At 36.0% G+C, this 14,453-nt stretch overlaps 2 protein-coding genes across 3 annotated transcripts in view; both read left to right on the plus strand.

Moving 5' to 3' along the window:
* LOC127860876 (uncharacterized) overlaps window positions 1-14,453 on the plus strand; it is a 183,560-nt gene that overhangs the window by 112,551 nt on the left and 56,556 nt on the right. The gene's annotated exons all lie outside the window — the stretch shown is intronic.
* LOC127859737 (piggyBac transposable element-derived protein 4-like) lies at window positions 11,692-13,245 on the plus strand. Its single transcript, XM_052397245.1, has 2 exons — window positions 11,692-11,862; window positions 12,154-13,245. The coding sequence occupies exons 1-2, from the start codon at window positions 11,692-11,694 to the stop codon at window positions 13,243-13,245; spliced, it is 1,263 nt and encodes a 420-aa protein (XP_052253205.1).

Below are 14,453 nucleotides of genomic sequence, written 5' to 3' on the forward strand. Positions count from 1 at the left end.
AGTGTTAAAAAGATGATTTAAACACAAAAAAACTGTTTTTATAGTTGTTTCTATGGTAACCATGGCAACAGATCAATCAAATGTGTATACAGTATGATTATTGTCAAACAAAATGTGTGACCTGTTAACATGGCAATGTGTGTATTAATTGGACAGTTAAAACCAATGTAACATGTAATGCAATTGAAGTAGATCAATTTACCATTATCAGGCCTTTTTTTGGTGTAGAATCTGTTCACTATGTCTTCTATATTATGAAATGTCTTTGATATGTATTATCAATATCCGAACTTAACATAATTACGAATGATATGTGGATGTATATATAGATATCCTGTTAGAAATCAGTTTGAAACTGACCATATGAAGTGTTAAAAAGATGATTTAAACACAAAAAACCTGTTTTTAGCGTTGTTTCTATGGTAACCATGGCAACAGATCGATCAAATGTGCATATGGTATGATTATTGTCAAACAAAAAGTGTGACCAGTTAACATGGCAAAGTGTGTATTAATTGGACAGTTAAAACCAATGTAACATGTAATGCAATTGAAGTAGGTCAATTTACCATTAATGTATTATCAATATCCGAACTTAACATAATTACGAATAATATGTGGATGTATATATAGATTTTCTGTTAGAAATCAGTTTGAAACTGACCATATGAAGCATTAAAAAGATGATTTAAACACAAAAAACCTGTTTTTATCGTTGTTTCTATGGTAACCATGGCAACAGATTGATCAAATGTGTATATGGTATGATTATCGTCAAACAAAATGTGTGACGAGTTCACATGGCAAATTGTGTATTAATTGGACACTTAAAACCAATGTAACATGTAGTGCAAGTGAAGTAGGTCAATTTAGCATAATCAGGCCTAAACAAGTCAGCAATGGGATATATAACCTCATAAAACAATTTAGCACAGGAAGGGTTAATATTAAGCCTGAAAGCACATTGTTCACTGACAGTGCCTTTGTCATTCATCATGCAATTTTAATATGATGCACTTCACATGTTAACCATTAGAGATTGTGTGTCATGTGTAACAATTTTTTCTCTAGAGAGCTCAAATGTCAAGTAAAGAATCAGAGATCAAATGTGTCATGTGTAACAATCTCTCTAGTAGCTCAAATGTCAATGTAACAATCAGAGATCAAATGTGTGTCATGTGTAACAATTTTCTCTCTAGAAGCTCAAATGTAAAGTAAAGAATCAGAGATCAAATGTGTGTCATGTGTAACAATCTTCTCTCTAGTAGTTCAAATGTCAAGTAAAGACTCGGAGATCAAAAGTGTGTCATGTGTAACAATCTTCTCTCTTGTAGCTCAAATGTCAATGTAACAATCAGAGATTAAATGTGTGTCATGTGTTACAATCTTCTCTCTAGTAGCTCAAATGTCAAGTAAAAAATCAGAGATCAAATGTGTGTCATGTGTAACAATCTTCTCTCTAGTAGCTCAAATGTCAAGTAAAAAATCAGAGATCAAATGTGTGTCATGTGTAACAATCTTCTCTCTAGTAGCTCAAATGTCAAGTAAAGGATCAGAGATCAAATGTGTGTCATGTGTAACAATCTTCTCTCTAGTAGTTCAAATGTCAATGTAACAATCAGAGATCAAATGTGTATCAATCTTCTCTCTAGTAGCCCAGACGTCAAGTAAAGAATCAGAGATCAAATGTGTGTCATGTGTAACAATCTTCTCTCTAAAAGAATCAGAGATCAAATGTGTGTCATGTGTAACAATCTTCTCTCTAAAAGAATCAGAGATCAAATGTGTGTCATGTGTAACAATCTTCTCTCTAAAAGAATCAGAGATCAAATGTGTGTCATGTGTAACAATCTTCTCTCTAAAAGAATCAGAGATCAAATGTGTGTCATGTGTAACAATCTTCTCTCTAGTAGCTCAAATGTCAAGTAAAGAATCAGAGATCAAATGTGTGTCATGTGTAACAATCCTCTCTCTAGTAGCTCAAATGTCAAGTAAAGAATCAGAGATCAAAAGTGTGTCATGTGTAACAATCTTCTCTCTTGTAGCTCAAATGTCAAGGTAACAATCAGAGATCAAAGGTCAGGTTCAAACGTCCCTTTCAGGCCAAATGTCTGATTTTAGCAAATTACAAATTGTCGCAATTTGTCTAACATCGTCTGCACATTTGTTGTTCCGATGCTTGTTATCAAACCACTCGTGGTTTAATTACTACGCAAACCATTGGTTATAACCGCAATAACCAACGCTTACATGTTGATTATTTCTTAAACATGTAGCTTTTATTTCTGCTGTATCCTTGCCTGGAATGGTGCTTTTATGATGTAAGTGTAATAATAGTGTGTCTTGACAACCTTGATGGTTTTCAGAGTTTCCCATCATCAACAAGGATTTATTTATCTATAGGCCGTGACTTTAAGCTTTTGTTCAAAGCTGGGGTTTGGTTTAGCATTCAATGTTGAAATAACAAACCTAGCATAATGTCAGAGCTCCAGATAAGGGTCGTATTTTCGTAATTACAAATTATTTTCAAGTCCGTTACATATTTATTTTAAAATCTTGTCGTTCCATTAAGAATTACAATATCAAGTTACGAATATTATTTTTACATCGGTTTGTATCGATTTTTATTGAGTTCTTTTCGCGTATTAAAGATCTTTGCGGTGCTTATATAGAATGGTTATCGGGTTTGTTTAACAAAGCGCATTTTTTCCAATAAAAGCGGCGTATACAGTCTACATCTGTCAAAAAACAATGGCGGCGCCTAGAGAGCGTCCTTATAAACTGCAAAGCGTCCAAAAACACGCTTTTAACATATTGTACGCAAAGTGAGCCGACGTTAAATGTTTAGAAAGACATTATAGAAAAGATATTATACCATGTTGTATGTTCAGTTGCCGACACAGTTGGAAAAGCTAAACAAAATCGCGACACGACGGGTCCAAACTTGATAATTTCATGTTGTATTCTTCTGTGACCTTTGACCTATTGACCTTAAAATGGATTGACCTCTTAATTGTCCTCGATGTAACAGTGCCCCAGATAAGCTGCGTATCGGCGTTTTTCACCCTATTAAAATGTTTAAATACACAAAGAAATTCAATATAATGCGTATTGAAAACGCAATCAATTTGACTTTTACGCTTATTCTTTAAATTTGATGCGTACGATATGAGTCTCGATGGAAAATGCTTCGCTCAATTTCGGAAATTTTTAATTGGAATAATTTTTGTACGGCGGCGAAGATTTTATTCATTCAACAGTGAGCATGCGCCTGGGTGACGGAGGAGCAAAACAGTCGAAGTTATTCAAACGCTATTCGGACTAAATTTCAAAACAAATTAAGCATCTGACCAAAATATTTATGACGTGCATTTGTAAAGTGTCTGTACTTTCAGTTTCTATAACGATGCGTAATAAAAATGTCCATGCGAGGTCGAAAGACATGCGCGATTGTTGCGCTAAATGTTTGTCGATCGCAAACTTTTTCCAACCACGTACAAACAACGCAATCATTTGTGTTATCGATTTCTTATCCACTGTGTATGCAGCAGTTGAAAGTAGCTAGTTGACATTCAAAAACATGACGGAAAGTCCGACTCCGTGATTGAAAAAAACTGTCAAAAGTGGTAAAAGTCATATCCCTGGTTAGAAATGGTTTACGTTGATAGGGCAGAAATAAAAGTTGAAATGTGCATACTGCAACCAGTCTGTGCAACAAAAGTAAAGCATACATGAGTTTGAGGTATAAATGTTAATATATATTTCACCCTTTTTAAAAACTGAAATCACCCTATTTTTCAAAATCAATGGGTGAAAACCCTATTACCCAAATAATTATCTGGGGCACTGATGTAAACATAAAACATGTTGCCTGGCTGTAGGTCAAAGCATTCCCTAGATATATTGTGGAACACAATTGGTCTACGAAAAACTACAAAATTCCAAATTGCTGTCTGAAAATTTCCAAAAAGAAAGGCAAATTCATTCATTTTTTTTTCAAAAAGTGCATTTTCTGCAAGTTAACAAACAAGTACAAGAGGGCCATGATGGCCCTGTATCGCTCCACTGCTGAAAAAGGCTGAAAATATTCTTGGTGTGTGCAAATACTTAAATATAGGCCCTATTTAAGCAAATGTACACTTTTGTGACCCCTGGGCTAGGTCAAATTTAACCCCAGGGGCATAATTTGAGCAAACTTTGTAGAGGACTACTATATCTCACTACATACGAAATGTGGTAGCCCTAGGTCCTAGAGTTAAGGACAAGAATATTTGAAAGTTTTCACAAAATGAGCAAGATATAAGAGTACACTACGCGCCCCGCGATTTTTGCCTAAATCACCGACCACCGCGTTTGGGCCAGCGTGGCAAATCACAGTGATTCGCCGCAAATTGCAGTGAATCCACTCTGTGGTTGATTCACGGTGATTTCACCGTGATTTCACTGCGACCATCTGGCGATAAAGATCAGCTGTAGAATCATTGCGAAAACACCGCAAATCGCCTTGATTCGCGGTGACTACTAGATTTAAATTTCAACTTATTAACTAATGTCATCACTATTGACGATCACATTAGATCGCGAAAATGTATTCCAATATGAAAGTAAACAGCGTACTTGCTGACTGTCAAATCCTGATTAACAAACAATATCTTTATTTGTTGAAATAACAATTGCACAGTACGGCTCACACAAAACCAACAAAGTTCACGGCTACAGATTCTTTTGTTCTCAAGTTTCTCCGCAGCCACAACGAGTATTCACTCCGAAAGAAACAGGTACAGATAATAACCTGATATTTTTACTTCTACGCGATTGTTTTAACATTTCGTTAGCTTCTCTGCATACTTCATACAATTACCATCGGATGTCATCTGTCAATGATTGTGTAGGTCAGTAACCATACCGAAGAAATTTTTATAGTTTAATATCGAAAACGAGACTTGCTTTAAACGTCGAAATAAACCATATCTATTTGCTTAAGAGTTGCTCAAATACACAGACGACACGAATATAAATAATGTCGACCATTTGAATAAAATCAAATGTTGGTTTATTTGTAAAATTAATACTTTCACTTCGTCCTGATTTTCATAAAATGACTTACATGTGCATCTAAATTTAAATTTACACATTGCTTCAGGTGATGTACGCTTCTCCAATCGCCACAATGGGCTGCTAGATCTATTTAATATAATAGAAGCGTGTAAAATTCATTTAATGGAACATTACTAAGCGTTTGTCTTTATAATTTCTCGAGCAATGTTGAACAGCCTATACTTATGAAAATGGAAGCTGTGATCATTTGGAATTATCGTTATTTTAAATGTTTCAAACATAGTTTGTTACACTTAAAATTAGGCGGTGAATCGTTTGATTTGGTGGCATTCTGTTTCATTTCGGACCCTATGCAATTGTTCAGATCATAATCTCTTTGCTTTATTACTCGAACTTGTTACTTTCTGACCACGTGTGCTACTAAATGTAACCATAGGACTGTGTATTGTGGTCCATGCAAGTTGCTTGGACCCGTGTTGATGATCCTTAAATGTTAGAAAAGCATGTGCACTGTTGATTAAGTTGGTTTGTACAAAAGTTCTACTGAAAACCGCCGACTGCGTCTTTGTTTTATTATCCAATCAAGCCCCAAACATCCAATATCCGGTGTATTACCAGAAACAAACTTAAGTTAAGCACGCGTTGTCTGTCAAAACAATGATTGTATAGCTGTTAACATTTTGAAGTAGCTCACACAGTTAATTCCCACATATGCTCTCAGAAAAAGACTTAAATTGCTTAAAACATTTAAAATAACGATATTTATTTTCATAAGAATTGCAAATATATATATATAAAAGTTTGACAAATTCAATAAATATTGGTTTATTTTCACAAAATAAACTCGCTTTCTTTATTCCCAGAAAATGACGTGTACATGTTGCATTTAATCTAAATATAAATTAAGTTGTTTATTGGTCGTTGAAGTAGATTATGAACTGTACATGACACTTAAGTGTGTAGTCAGTATACAATGAAATAATTGTTTCAATAATGAAGGAACTGAAACAGCGCAACGGTTACAATACAGCGTGTATGACATTCTTTAGGACTCCTTATCGTCAATATTAATCAGAATTCGCTTTTAAAATGGAAATCGGGCATATGCCGGATTATCGAGCAATGGATATAGACGGAAGAAGTTGCATGAATGTGATTGAGACAGTTGAAACGTATGTATCGGGGAATCGAGAGACTCTGGGAAAATACGACTATTACATTACAATCAGTTAAGAGTTCTCCATGGCTTCAAACTGTTAATTGCATAATCAATAACGCAATTATCACTCCTCCAGTTGCGGTATCATACAGCTAGGTGCGAACACCGTTTTGTTTTATACGCAGCATTTAAAGTAAAAAATAACCTGTCAGGGACATGGGTGTGAAATACATGTTGAAATTTTAAAAAGGCTACTTTCTTATATCTGCCAACAATGCTAATAATCCCATATTGCTATAATCTTTGTGAAGATTAGACATGTACATGTAACGTAGGAAAATTGTTCTTCACCACGTTGACCGGGAACGCAGCGAATCGCGGTGAATCACCGCGGAGATGATATTTATAGCATACACGGTGATCATGCTCGACCTAGCGTGATGAAATGCGCGAGATCGCGATGATTTTTCACCCAAAATAAATAATGACCACCGAGTGTCAGTGATTTAGGCAAAAATCACAGGACGCGTAGTGTAATATGTTTGTAAATGCATTCAAAAATAATACACAATAACACTTGTCATCAGCAAAATTTCAATAGCAACTTATATACCAATTATGGCCATACAACTTTTACAGTTAGCACTTTAAAGGCTTTTTTTACCTGACCCGAAAAAATATTATCCTTAAACAATTGACATGTGTTGAAAACCATATAGCATATCCCTTTATGCTATGTACTTTCAGAGCTCCAGATAAGGGTCGTATTTTCATAATTACGAATTATTTTCAAGTCCGTTACGTATTTATTTTAAAATCTTACCATTAAGAATTACAAAATCAAGTTACGAAGGCGTCCTAAAAACTGCAAAGCACCCAAAAACACGCTTTTAACATATTATACGCAAAGTGAGCCGAAGTTAAATGTTTAGAAAGACATTATAGAAAAGATATTATACCATGTTGTATGTTCAGTTGCCGACACAGTTGGAAAAGCTAAACAAAATCGCGACATGACGGGTCCAAACTTAAACACAATTTTTTTTTGAACAAGTGGGAGGGACAAGTCACGTGGCTATTCGTTGAAAAGATTGAAGGGGAGACCTGTTTTAAATGTGAAATATGTAAAAAATCATCTAAGGCATGCAATCTAAACACAGTTTGGGCATATGAAGGTATTGGAAAAATAAAATTGTACAATACTGAAAAGACACTGTTGAACTTGTATAAATAAAGTTGCTAGTATGTTTTTTTTGCATGAAAATAACCATTATTATTTATTTTTAGGTCATTTAGAAAAAATAAGAATTATTTTCCAAAACTTAGTAGTAACGTTAAAAATAAAATTTCAGAGTTAGAATTCTTTTTGAAAATCTGGTAGTAATTTAAGAATTTCACAAAACCTTATCTGGAGCTCTGATATTGTAGGCAAATAGATTTGAAAAGAAGTCCGGTGTATGGTTTTAAGTAGAACGAACCTGATTCTGAATTTCTCACCATTACAGTTAATACAACTCAAAAAGGACTGTATACATAAGCGTTTGATTTTATTTACACTTCTGAATTAATAAGGCATTGGACATTATTTAAACAATGACTATAGCCAATGATAAGATGGCGTACCACTTCAAACCACTTCTATAATTGCTATTACAAAATATCGAAACAAAAACATATCAAACGAAAGGCAGTGTGTATACCTAAGTTTGGGTCAAAATCTGGTTTTCACCAAAGTGAGCTCCCAGAGTTACAACGCATTAACATCGAAATGTTAATCATCATAGCCGTCTGTATGATTAAATGATAAATGAGTTCAATCTTTCTCTAATATTTATTTGTAAGCACAGCTGTTTTCATAGAAAACCCGAGGTAATATCATAGCCTGCTAGTTGTGTCATCCGACGTCAGCCATCCGACGTCAGCCATCCGCCGTCCACGTTGTGCTAAAACCTTAACATTTTGCTTTAAAATCAAAGTGCTTCCACCTACAACTTTGAAACTTCATATGTGGATACACCTTGATGAGTTCTACACGCCACACCCATTTTGTGGTCACTAGGTCAAAGGTCACTGCAACCTCTAAAAAAATCTGACAAGCTTACATTTATTTAAAACTGCACCCGCAGCCGAGCGCTGGCGCCCGTTATGCGCTGCTCGTGTTAAGATATATTGATCAATTATCTTATTGTGTATTTTAGAATGTTTATGTGATATTAATACTTAATTGTTTTGTAAAGCAAATTTTCATCAGGATATTGTATGTGTTACCTAATAAGAATCCAATAGTCTGACGGCATATGCATGTGTTGATGATTGCATACAAGTTTAATTTATCTTCATGGTTCAAATAAAACAAGTGTCATCATACTTGCTATATTTTCAACAAATCTAAAAAGAGGTCTGTTGGTGTTATTTGTACTAACTTTTTATCATATGAACTCTGAAAGAGACAAATGGAAAACACGTTGTCGATTGCAATTAGATAGATTGTCTTATTATTTGGTAGAAGTTACAAGCATGGTTTGAAAGAGTGCAAGAACCAGGCCCCTAGGTCTGAGGTTAAGTTCACTGTTCAAGATCAAATGTAAAATATAAGAAATTGATTCATAAAACTTTGTCCTTAGAGGGACCTTTTTAAAGATTTTTGCATGTAATGATAATTGTCATTAAATGCTTTATATTGATACATGTACATGTAAACATTGGATCTAAAGAGCTCTAGTATAAACTATTAAAGAAAGAAAAAAGTAACGCTCACATGGGCTTGATTCACTGAACCCTAGAGTATATCGCTTAGACCACTCTGCCATCCGTGCTCATACTATGATTGATTTATTCCAAACTTTATATAAGCAGTCCTCGAAGTTTCGACAGCAGCAGAACTCTACAAATTATTCAATTGTTTTGCATTGCAATGCTCAATAATGTTCATGTTTTTAAATCCTCAAAATATACATATGATGGATATTTTAGAGCACAGTTTATGTACAGTTACTGTTTCCTCACACATATCATTACTACAACAAAAATTTGCGAAAAGGGAACATTTTAGCTCACCTGTCATTCGTTGTGTGTGTGTGCGTGTGTGTGTGCATCAACAATTTGTTTGTTTAGACAGTAGAGGTCACAGTTTTCATCCAATCTTTATGAAATTTGGTCAGAATGTTTATCTTGATGAAATCTGGGTTGGGATTGTATTTGTGTCATCTGGGGTCAAAAACTAGGTCACTAGGTCACATAATAGGTCAAATAATAGAAAAAACCTTGTGTAGACAATAGAGGTCGCAGTTTACATCCAATCTTTATGAAATTTGGTCAGAATGTTTATTTTGATCTGGGTTGGGATTGTATTTGGGTCATTTGGGGTCAAAAACTAGGTCACTAGGTCAAATAATTGAAAAATCATCAACAATTTGTTTGTGTAGACAGTGGAGGTCACAGTTTTCATCCAATGTTTATGAAATTTGGTCAGAATGTTTATCTTGATGAAATCTGGGTTGGGATTGTATTTGGGTCATCTGGGGTAAAAAACTAGGTCACTAGGTCAAAAACTAGGTCAAATAATAGAAAAACCTTGTTTAGACAATAGAGGTCGCAGTTTTCATCAAATCTTTATGAAGTTCAGTCAGAACGTTTATCTTGATTAAATCTGGCTTGAGAATGTATTTGGGTCATCTGGGGTCAAAAAGTAGGTCACTAGGTCAAAAACTAGGTCAAATAATTGAAAAACATTGTGTAGACTATAGAGGTTGCAGTTTTCATCCAATCTTTATGAAATTTAGTCAGAATGTTTATCTTGATGAAATCTGGGTTGGGATTGTAGTTGGGTCATCTGGGGTCAAAAACTAGGTCACTAGGTCAAAAACTAGGTCACTAGGTCAAATAATAGAAAAACCTTGTATAGACAATAAAGGTCACAGTTTTCATCCAATCTTTATGAAATATGGTCAGAATGTTTATCTTGATAAAATCTGGGTTGGGATTGTATTTGGGTCATCTTGGGTCAAAAACTAGGTCACTAGCTCAAATAATAGAAAAACCTTTGGTCAGAATGTTTATCTTGATGAAAACTGGGTTGTGATTGTATTTGGTTAGTCAGGTGAGCGATTCATGGCCATCATGGCTCTATTGTTGTTTAATTTAGTCAATTGACCGAAACGTGAAAAGTTCCCTTTACATAAGTTTGGCTACCATAGGCATAATTTTACATTCTTTATAAGTAGTGACTATATTGTATTGTTTAACAAGTATTCTTTATAAAAGCCCATGTCAAAGCCACAATTCAAGTTCAAACGTCATAACATAGCCCATCTGGAATTAGTTTTAAATAAAATGTACCATTCTTGTTAACCTGGGCAGTCATTTGTATTATATGTATTATGTGCTTTAAGTCAGTTTAAATTAGCATTGTATTGAATGCACTTCTTACAATTTCATTCCAGTAGATTAAACCCTTTCCCCGATAGATGCATATAATCCCGAGCGCCGACAACATTGTAAAAGCTTCGTAATAAATTTTCATTTGAGTATCAGGTATCTCGCAAATGATTTTGATATTTTCCTGAATGAAATAAAAGTAATATACGCTGTATCATTTTCATATTTTAGTTCCTTCAATATTGCAACAATTATTGTACTGTATCTGATTGCACGCAAAGTGCCGTGTACAGTTCATATTCTTTTACAACAACCAATTAACAGCGTCATCTATATTTATATTTTATGCAATATGTACAAGTCATTTTCTGGAAATTGGGAGAAAGTGAAAGTGATTTTTCAAAAATAAACCAACGTTTTTTTTCCCATTTAATTTGTCATAATGATTTATATTTTGTGTTGTCTGTGTATGTTTGTTTGGTTCTCTTTTGTTTTTAGCAAATCGTATGAAAATTAATATCGTAATGATATATGTATAAAGCAAGTCCCGTTTCCGAGATCATATACGAGAATTACTTCGATATGTTTAGTGACATATAAAATCATGATTTTGACAGACGACACGTGCTTATCTAAAGTTGGTGTTTTTGTAATACACAGGATATTGGATTATCGCTGCTTGATTGAGCAATAAAACAAAGACGCAGTCGGCGGTTCTCAGTAGGCCTTTTGTACTGACCAACATAATAATTAATAGTGCAGGTGCTTATCTAACATTTAAGGATAAAACACATGGGATACTTGACACTTTGGGCTTGTTTGGGCCATAAAACGCAATCCCCGTGGCTTTTTTCAGTACCAAACGTGTCCAGAATCTAATGAGTTCTGGTAATAAAGCAAAGACATTATGATCTGAAAACTGCATGGAGTCTGAAATGAAACAAAATGCCGACAAATCAAAAGATTAACTGCCTATTGTTTCAGTATAAAATTCGATATTTTAAGGTGGGGTTCTCACTGCATTTCCTATTGCATTCGCATACGCTTGTATTACTATTTATACCCTTGTATTATTTGCACAAATTTATTCTTTTGCCATGGCTGACTACTTAGATCAGCTATTTAACAGTGACTCGGATGAGTCTGAGTTTTCTGGTTTCTCAGAGTTTGACTCTGATATTGAAGTCGGTAATTTGTCCGATGAAGACATTATTCCCAATGCTGAGGCTGCAGATGATAATTGGACAGATGACTTCAGTCCATTGAGGGTGCGTCTACACAAAATATATGACTACACAAAAATAAAAACGTAGATTTATTGCTGTGCAAATTTGAAAATGTCAAAACATTTTTTTTCATTAGTAACCGCTAGCACCACATTATACCTCTAATTATAATGCCCTAAACATAAATTATCGTAATATAATGTACATGTTATAAAATAAAATATTACACATGACACGATCATATATAAATAATATAGTAATTTATATTATAATTGTTGATAATTATAATATAATTATGTTAATAATAATATTTATTTCTCTTTTTCATTTCAGTTTGATGAGTTCAACGAGCAGCCGAGAGAACGCCTACAAGATGGATTTGATGTAGACACAGCCACTCCCATGGATTACTTTTGGCTGCTGTTCTCTCCGCAGCTGCTTCAGTCCATTGTGGGGCATACGAATGGTTACTTCGATTTGAAGATGGCACAGCTGGACTTACCAACAGACCTTAGATGGCAGGACACAACTGAAGAAGAGATGAGGGCATTCCTGGCCATCAACATCCTGATGGATATCAACCAGCTCCCCAATGCCGAGATGTTCTGGTCGTCCAATCCCTTCATCAACACTGCTGGAATCACCAACACCATGAAATGCAACAGGTTCCAGAAGCTGGTGCAGTACTTCCATGTTGCGGACTGGTCGACTGAGCCAGGAAGGGGAGAGCCCGGATACAACAAACTCTTCAAGGTGAGACTTGTCATGGAGAGCGTCAGCCGGACATTCCAGGACATCTACACACTCAACAAGGAGGTCTCCATTGACGAGGCCATGATTGCGTTTACCGGCCGCATCAGCTTTAGACAGTATATGCCCGCCAAGCCGATCAAGAGGGGAATCAAGGTGTGGATGCTCTGCGATGCCAGGACAGCCTTCCTTGCTTGTTTTAAGGTATACCTGGGGCGACAGAACAACCAGACGGAACACGGACTTGGCGACAACGTTGTGATGAGGCTAGTGGACCACATCTACCACTCCTTCCGCTGGTTATTCTTTGACAACTTCTTCACAGTTATACCTCTCATGAAGGAACTCCCGGAGAAGGGCCTGTACGCCTGCGGGACTGTCAGGGTCAACAGGAAGGGATTCCAGAGCCCAGTTGTAGAAACCAGCAGAGGAACGACAGTGTGGAGACTTCAAGATTTTGCAGATAGGCGACACCAACCTGACTGCCACTGTGTGGAAGGACACGCGACTTGTTCACCACTTGTCCACGTTGAGCGACCCTACCGTCATTTTACCTGTATAGCGACGATGTGGAGCCAACGTCCTTCAGCTACAGTCGCCACACAGTGTGAACTAAGTATGATGTTTGGAGCTGTTCCAAGAACTACTGGCAATAACTCTTCTGGTTTCTTCTGAACTGTTGCATAGTGAATGCCTTCATCATGTACAAACTGACGTCCCGCAGGAGAATCGGCAGGGAGCGGTTCACCCACCTTGATTTCCGCCTGGAACTTGTCCGGGAACTGGCTGGCGGGTTCTGCAAAAGAAAAGGTGCAGCACCAGAAGGCAGAGGGAGAGATGGCTTGGTGGAGCAAATGAACATGGGGGCCATGTCATGTCCCGACTCTCCGACAAGACAAAGACTTGAAAGCACCACACCTGATACCTGAAGCAGCGTAGGAGCTGAAGTTCGGATGTGCTACTTGCGGTGTCCACCTGTGTCAGGATGGTTGCTTCGCCAGATATCACAGTCTTTGATGAGTACTGACTTTACTTGTAATGAAACTTTTTAATATCGTTTTTCAAAAAAAGTGTCATGCAATCAAGTAAAAGTTATCATGGACATTGTTGCTAATAAATTCTGTTTTATCTGAAAAAAGTAGGTCTTCTTTGTTTGTTTAAACATATCTTATGCGTTGTTTACAATACAGACTAAAATTTATATGGTTGGAAGGAGAATTCATTTCTCTACAATCTTTACATTTACACAAATGATGTGAAATGAAAGAAACTAAGTGAAAATTAAGCTTAAACAAGACAGGCGTAACAGTTGAGAATTTTTCCAATATTTTTCCAATAACCCTATTGAGATGGTGTAGTCAGGCTTATCAGCCTTATATGGAGTTACTGTTATCAGAACAGCAGGACTGGTAGTAGCTTGGAGTGGAGATGGTGTAGTCAGGCTTATCAGCCTTATATGGAGTTACTGTTATCAGAACAGCAGGACTGGTATAGGCCTGGAGTGGAGATGGTGTAGTCAGGCTTATCAGCCTTATATGGAGCACAGACTCTAGATTACACGGATAAGAAACGGGACCGTTATGCCAAATATCTTGTTGTGTCTAAGTCACGTGACCGTGTCGTAACTATTGATCTTTTGTCGAAGCGCCGAGGTTATACATTTGATGTACCCACTCACGTATTTTGTTAAATTATAGTTTCATTTCTAGGTCGATTTTTACAATTTTTGCGGGTTCCGGTAAAAAACTCCGTCATTTCGTAGTTCTATAAAGAGTGTATGGTAGTGTACGGAACAACATGATTAAAAACAGCATTATCATTTGACCACGACGGGGTTAATAATCTTTCCGAAAAATACTAATAATACAGAGTTATAATTTAGA

Source organism: Dreissena polymorpha, chromosome 15, assembly GCF_020536995.1.
Source record: "Dreissena polymorpha isolate Duluth1 chromosome 15, UMN_Dpol_1.0, whole genome shotgun sequence".
Lineage (NCBI taxonomy): Eukaryota > Metazoa > Mollusca > Bivalvia > Myida > Dreissenidae > Dreissena > Dreissena polymorpha.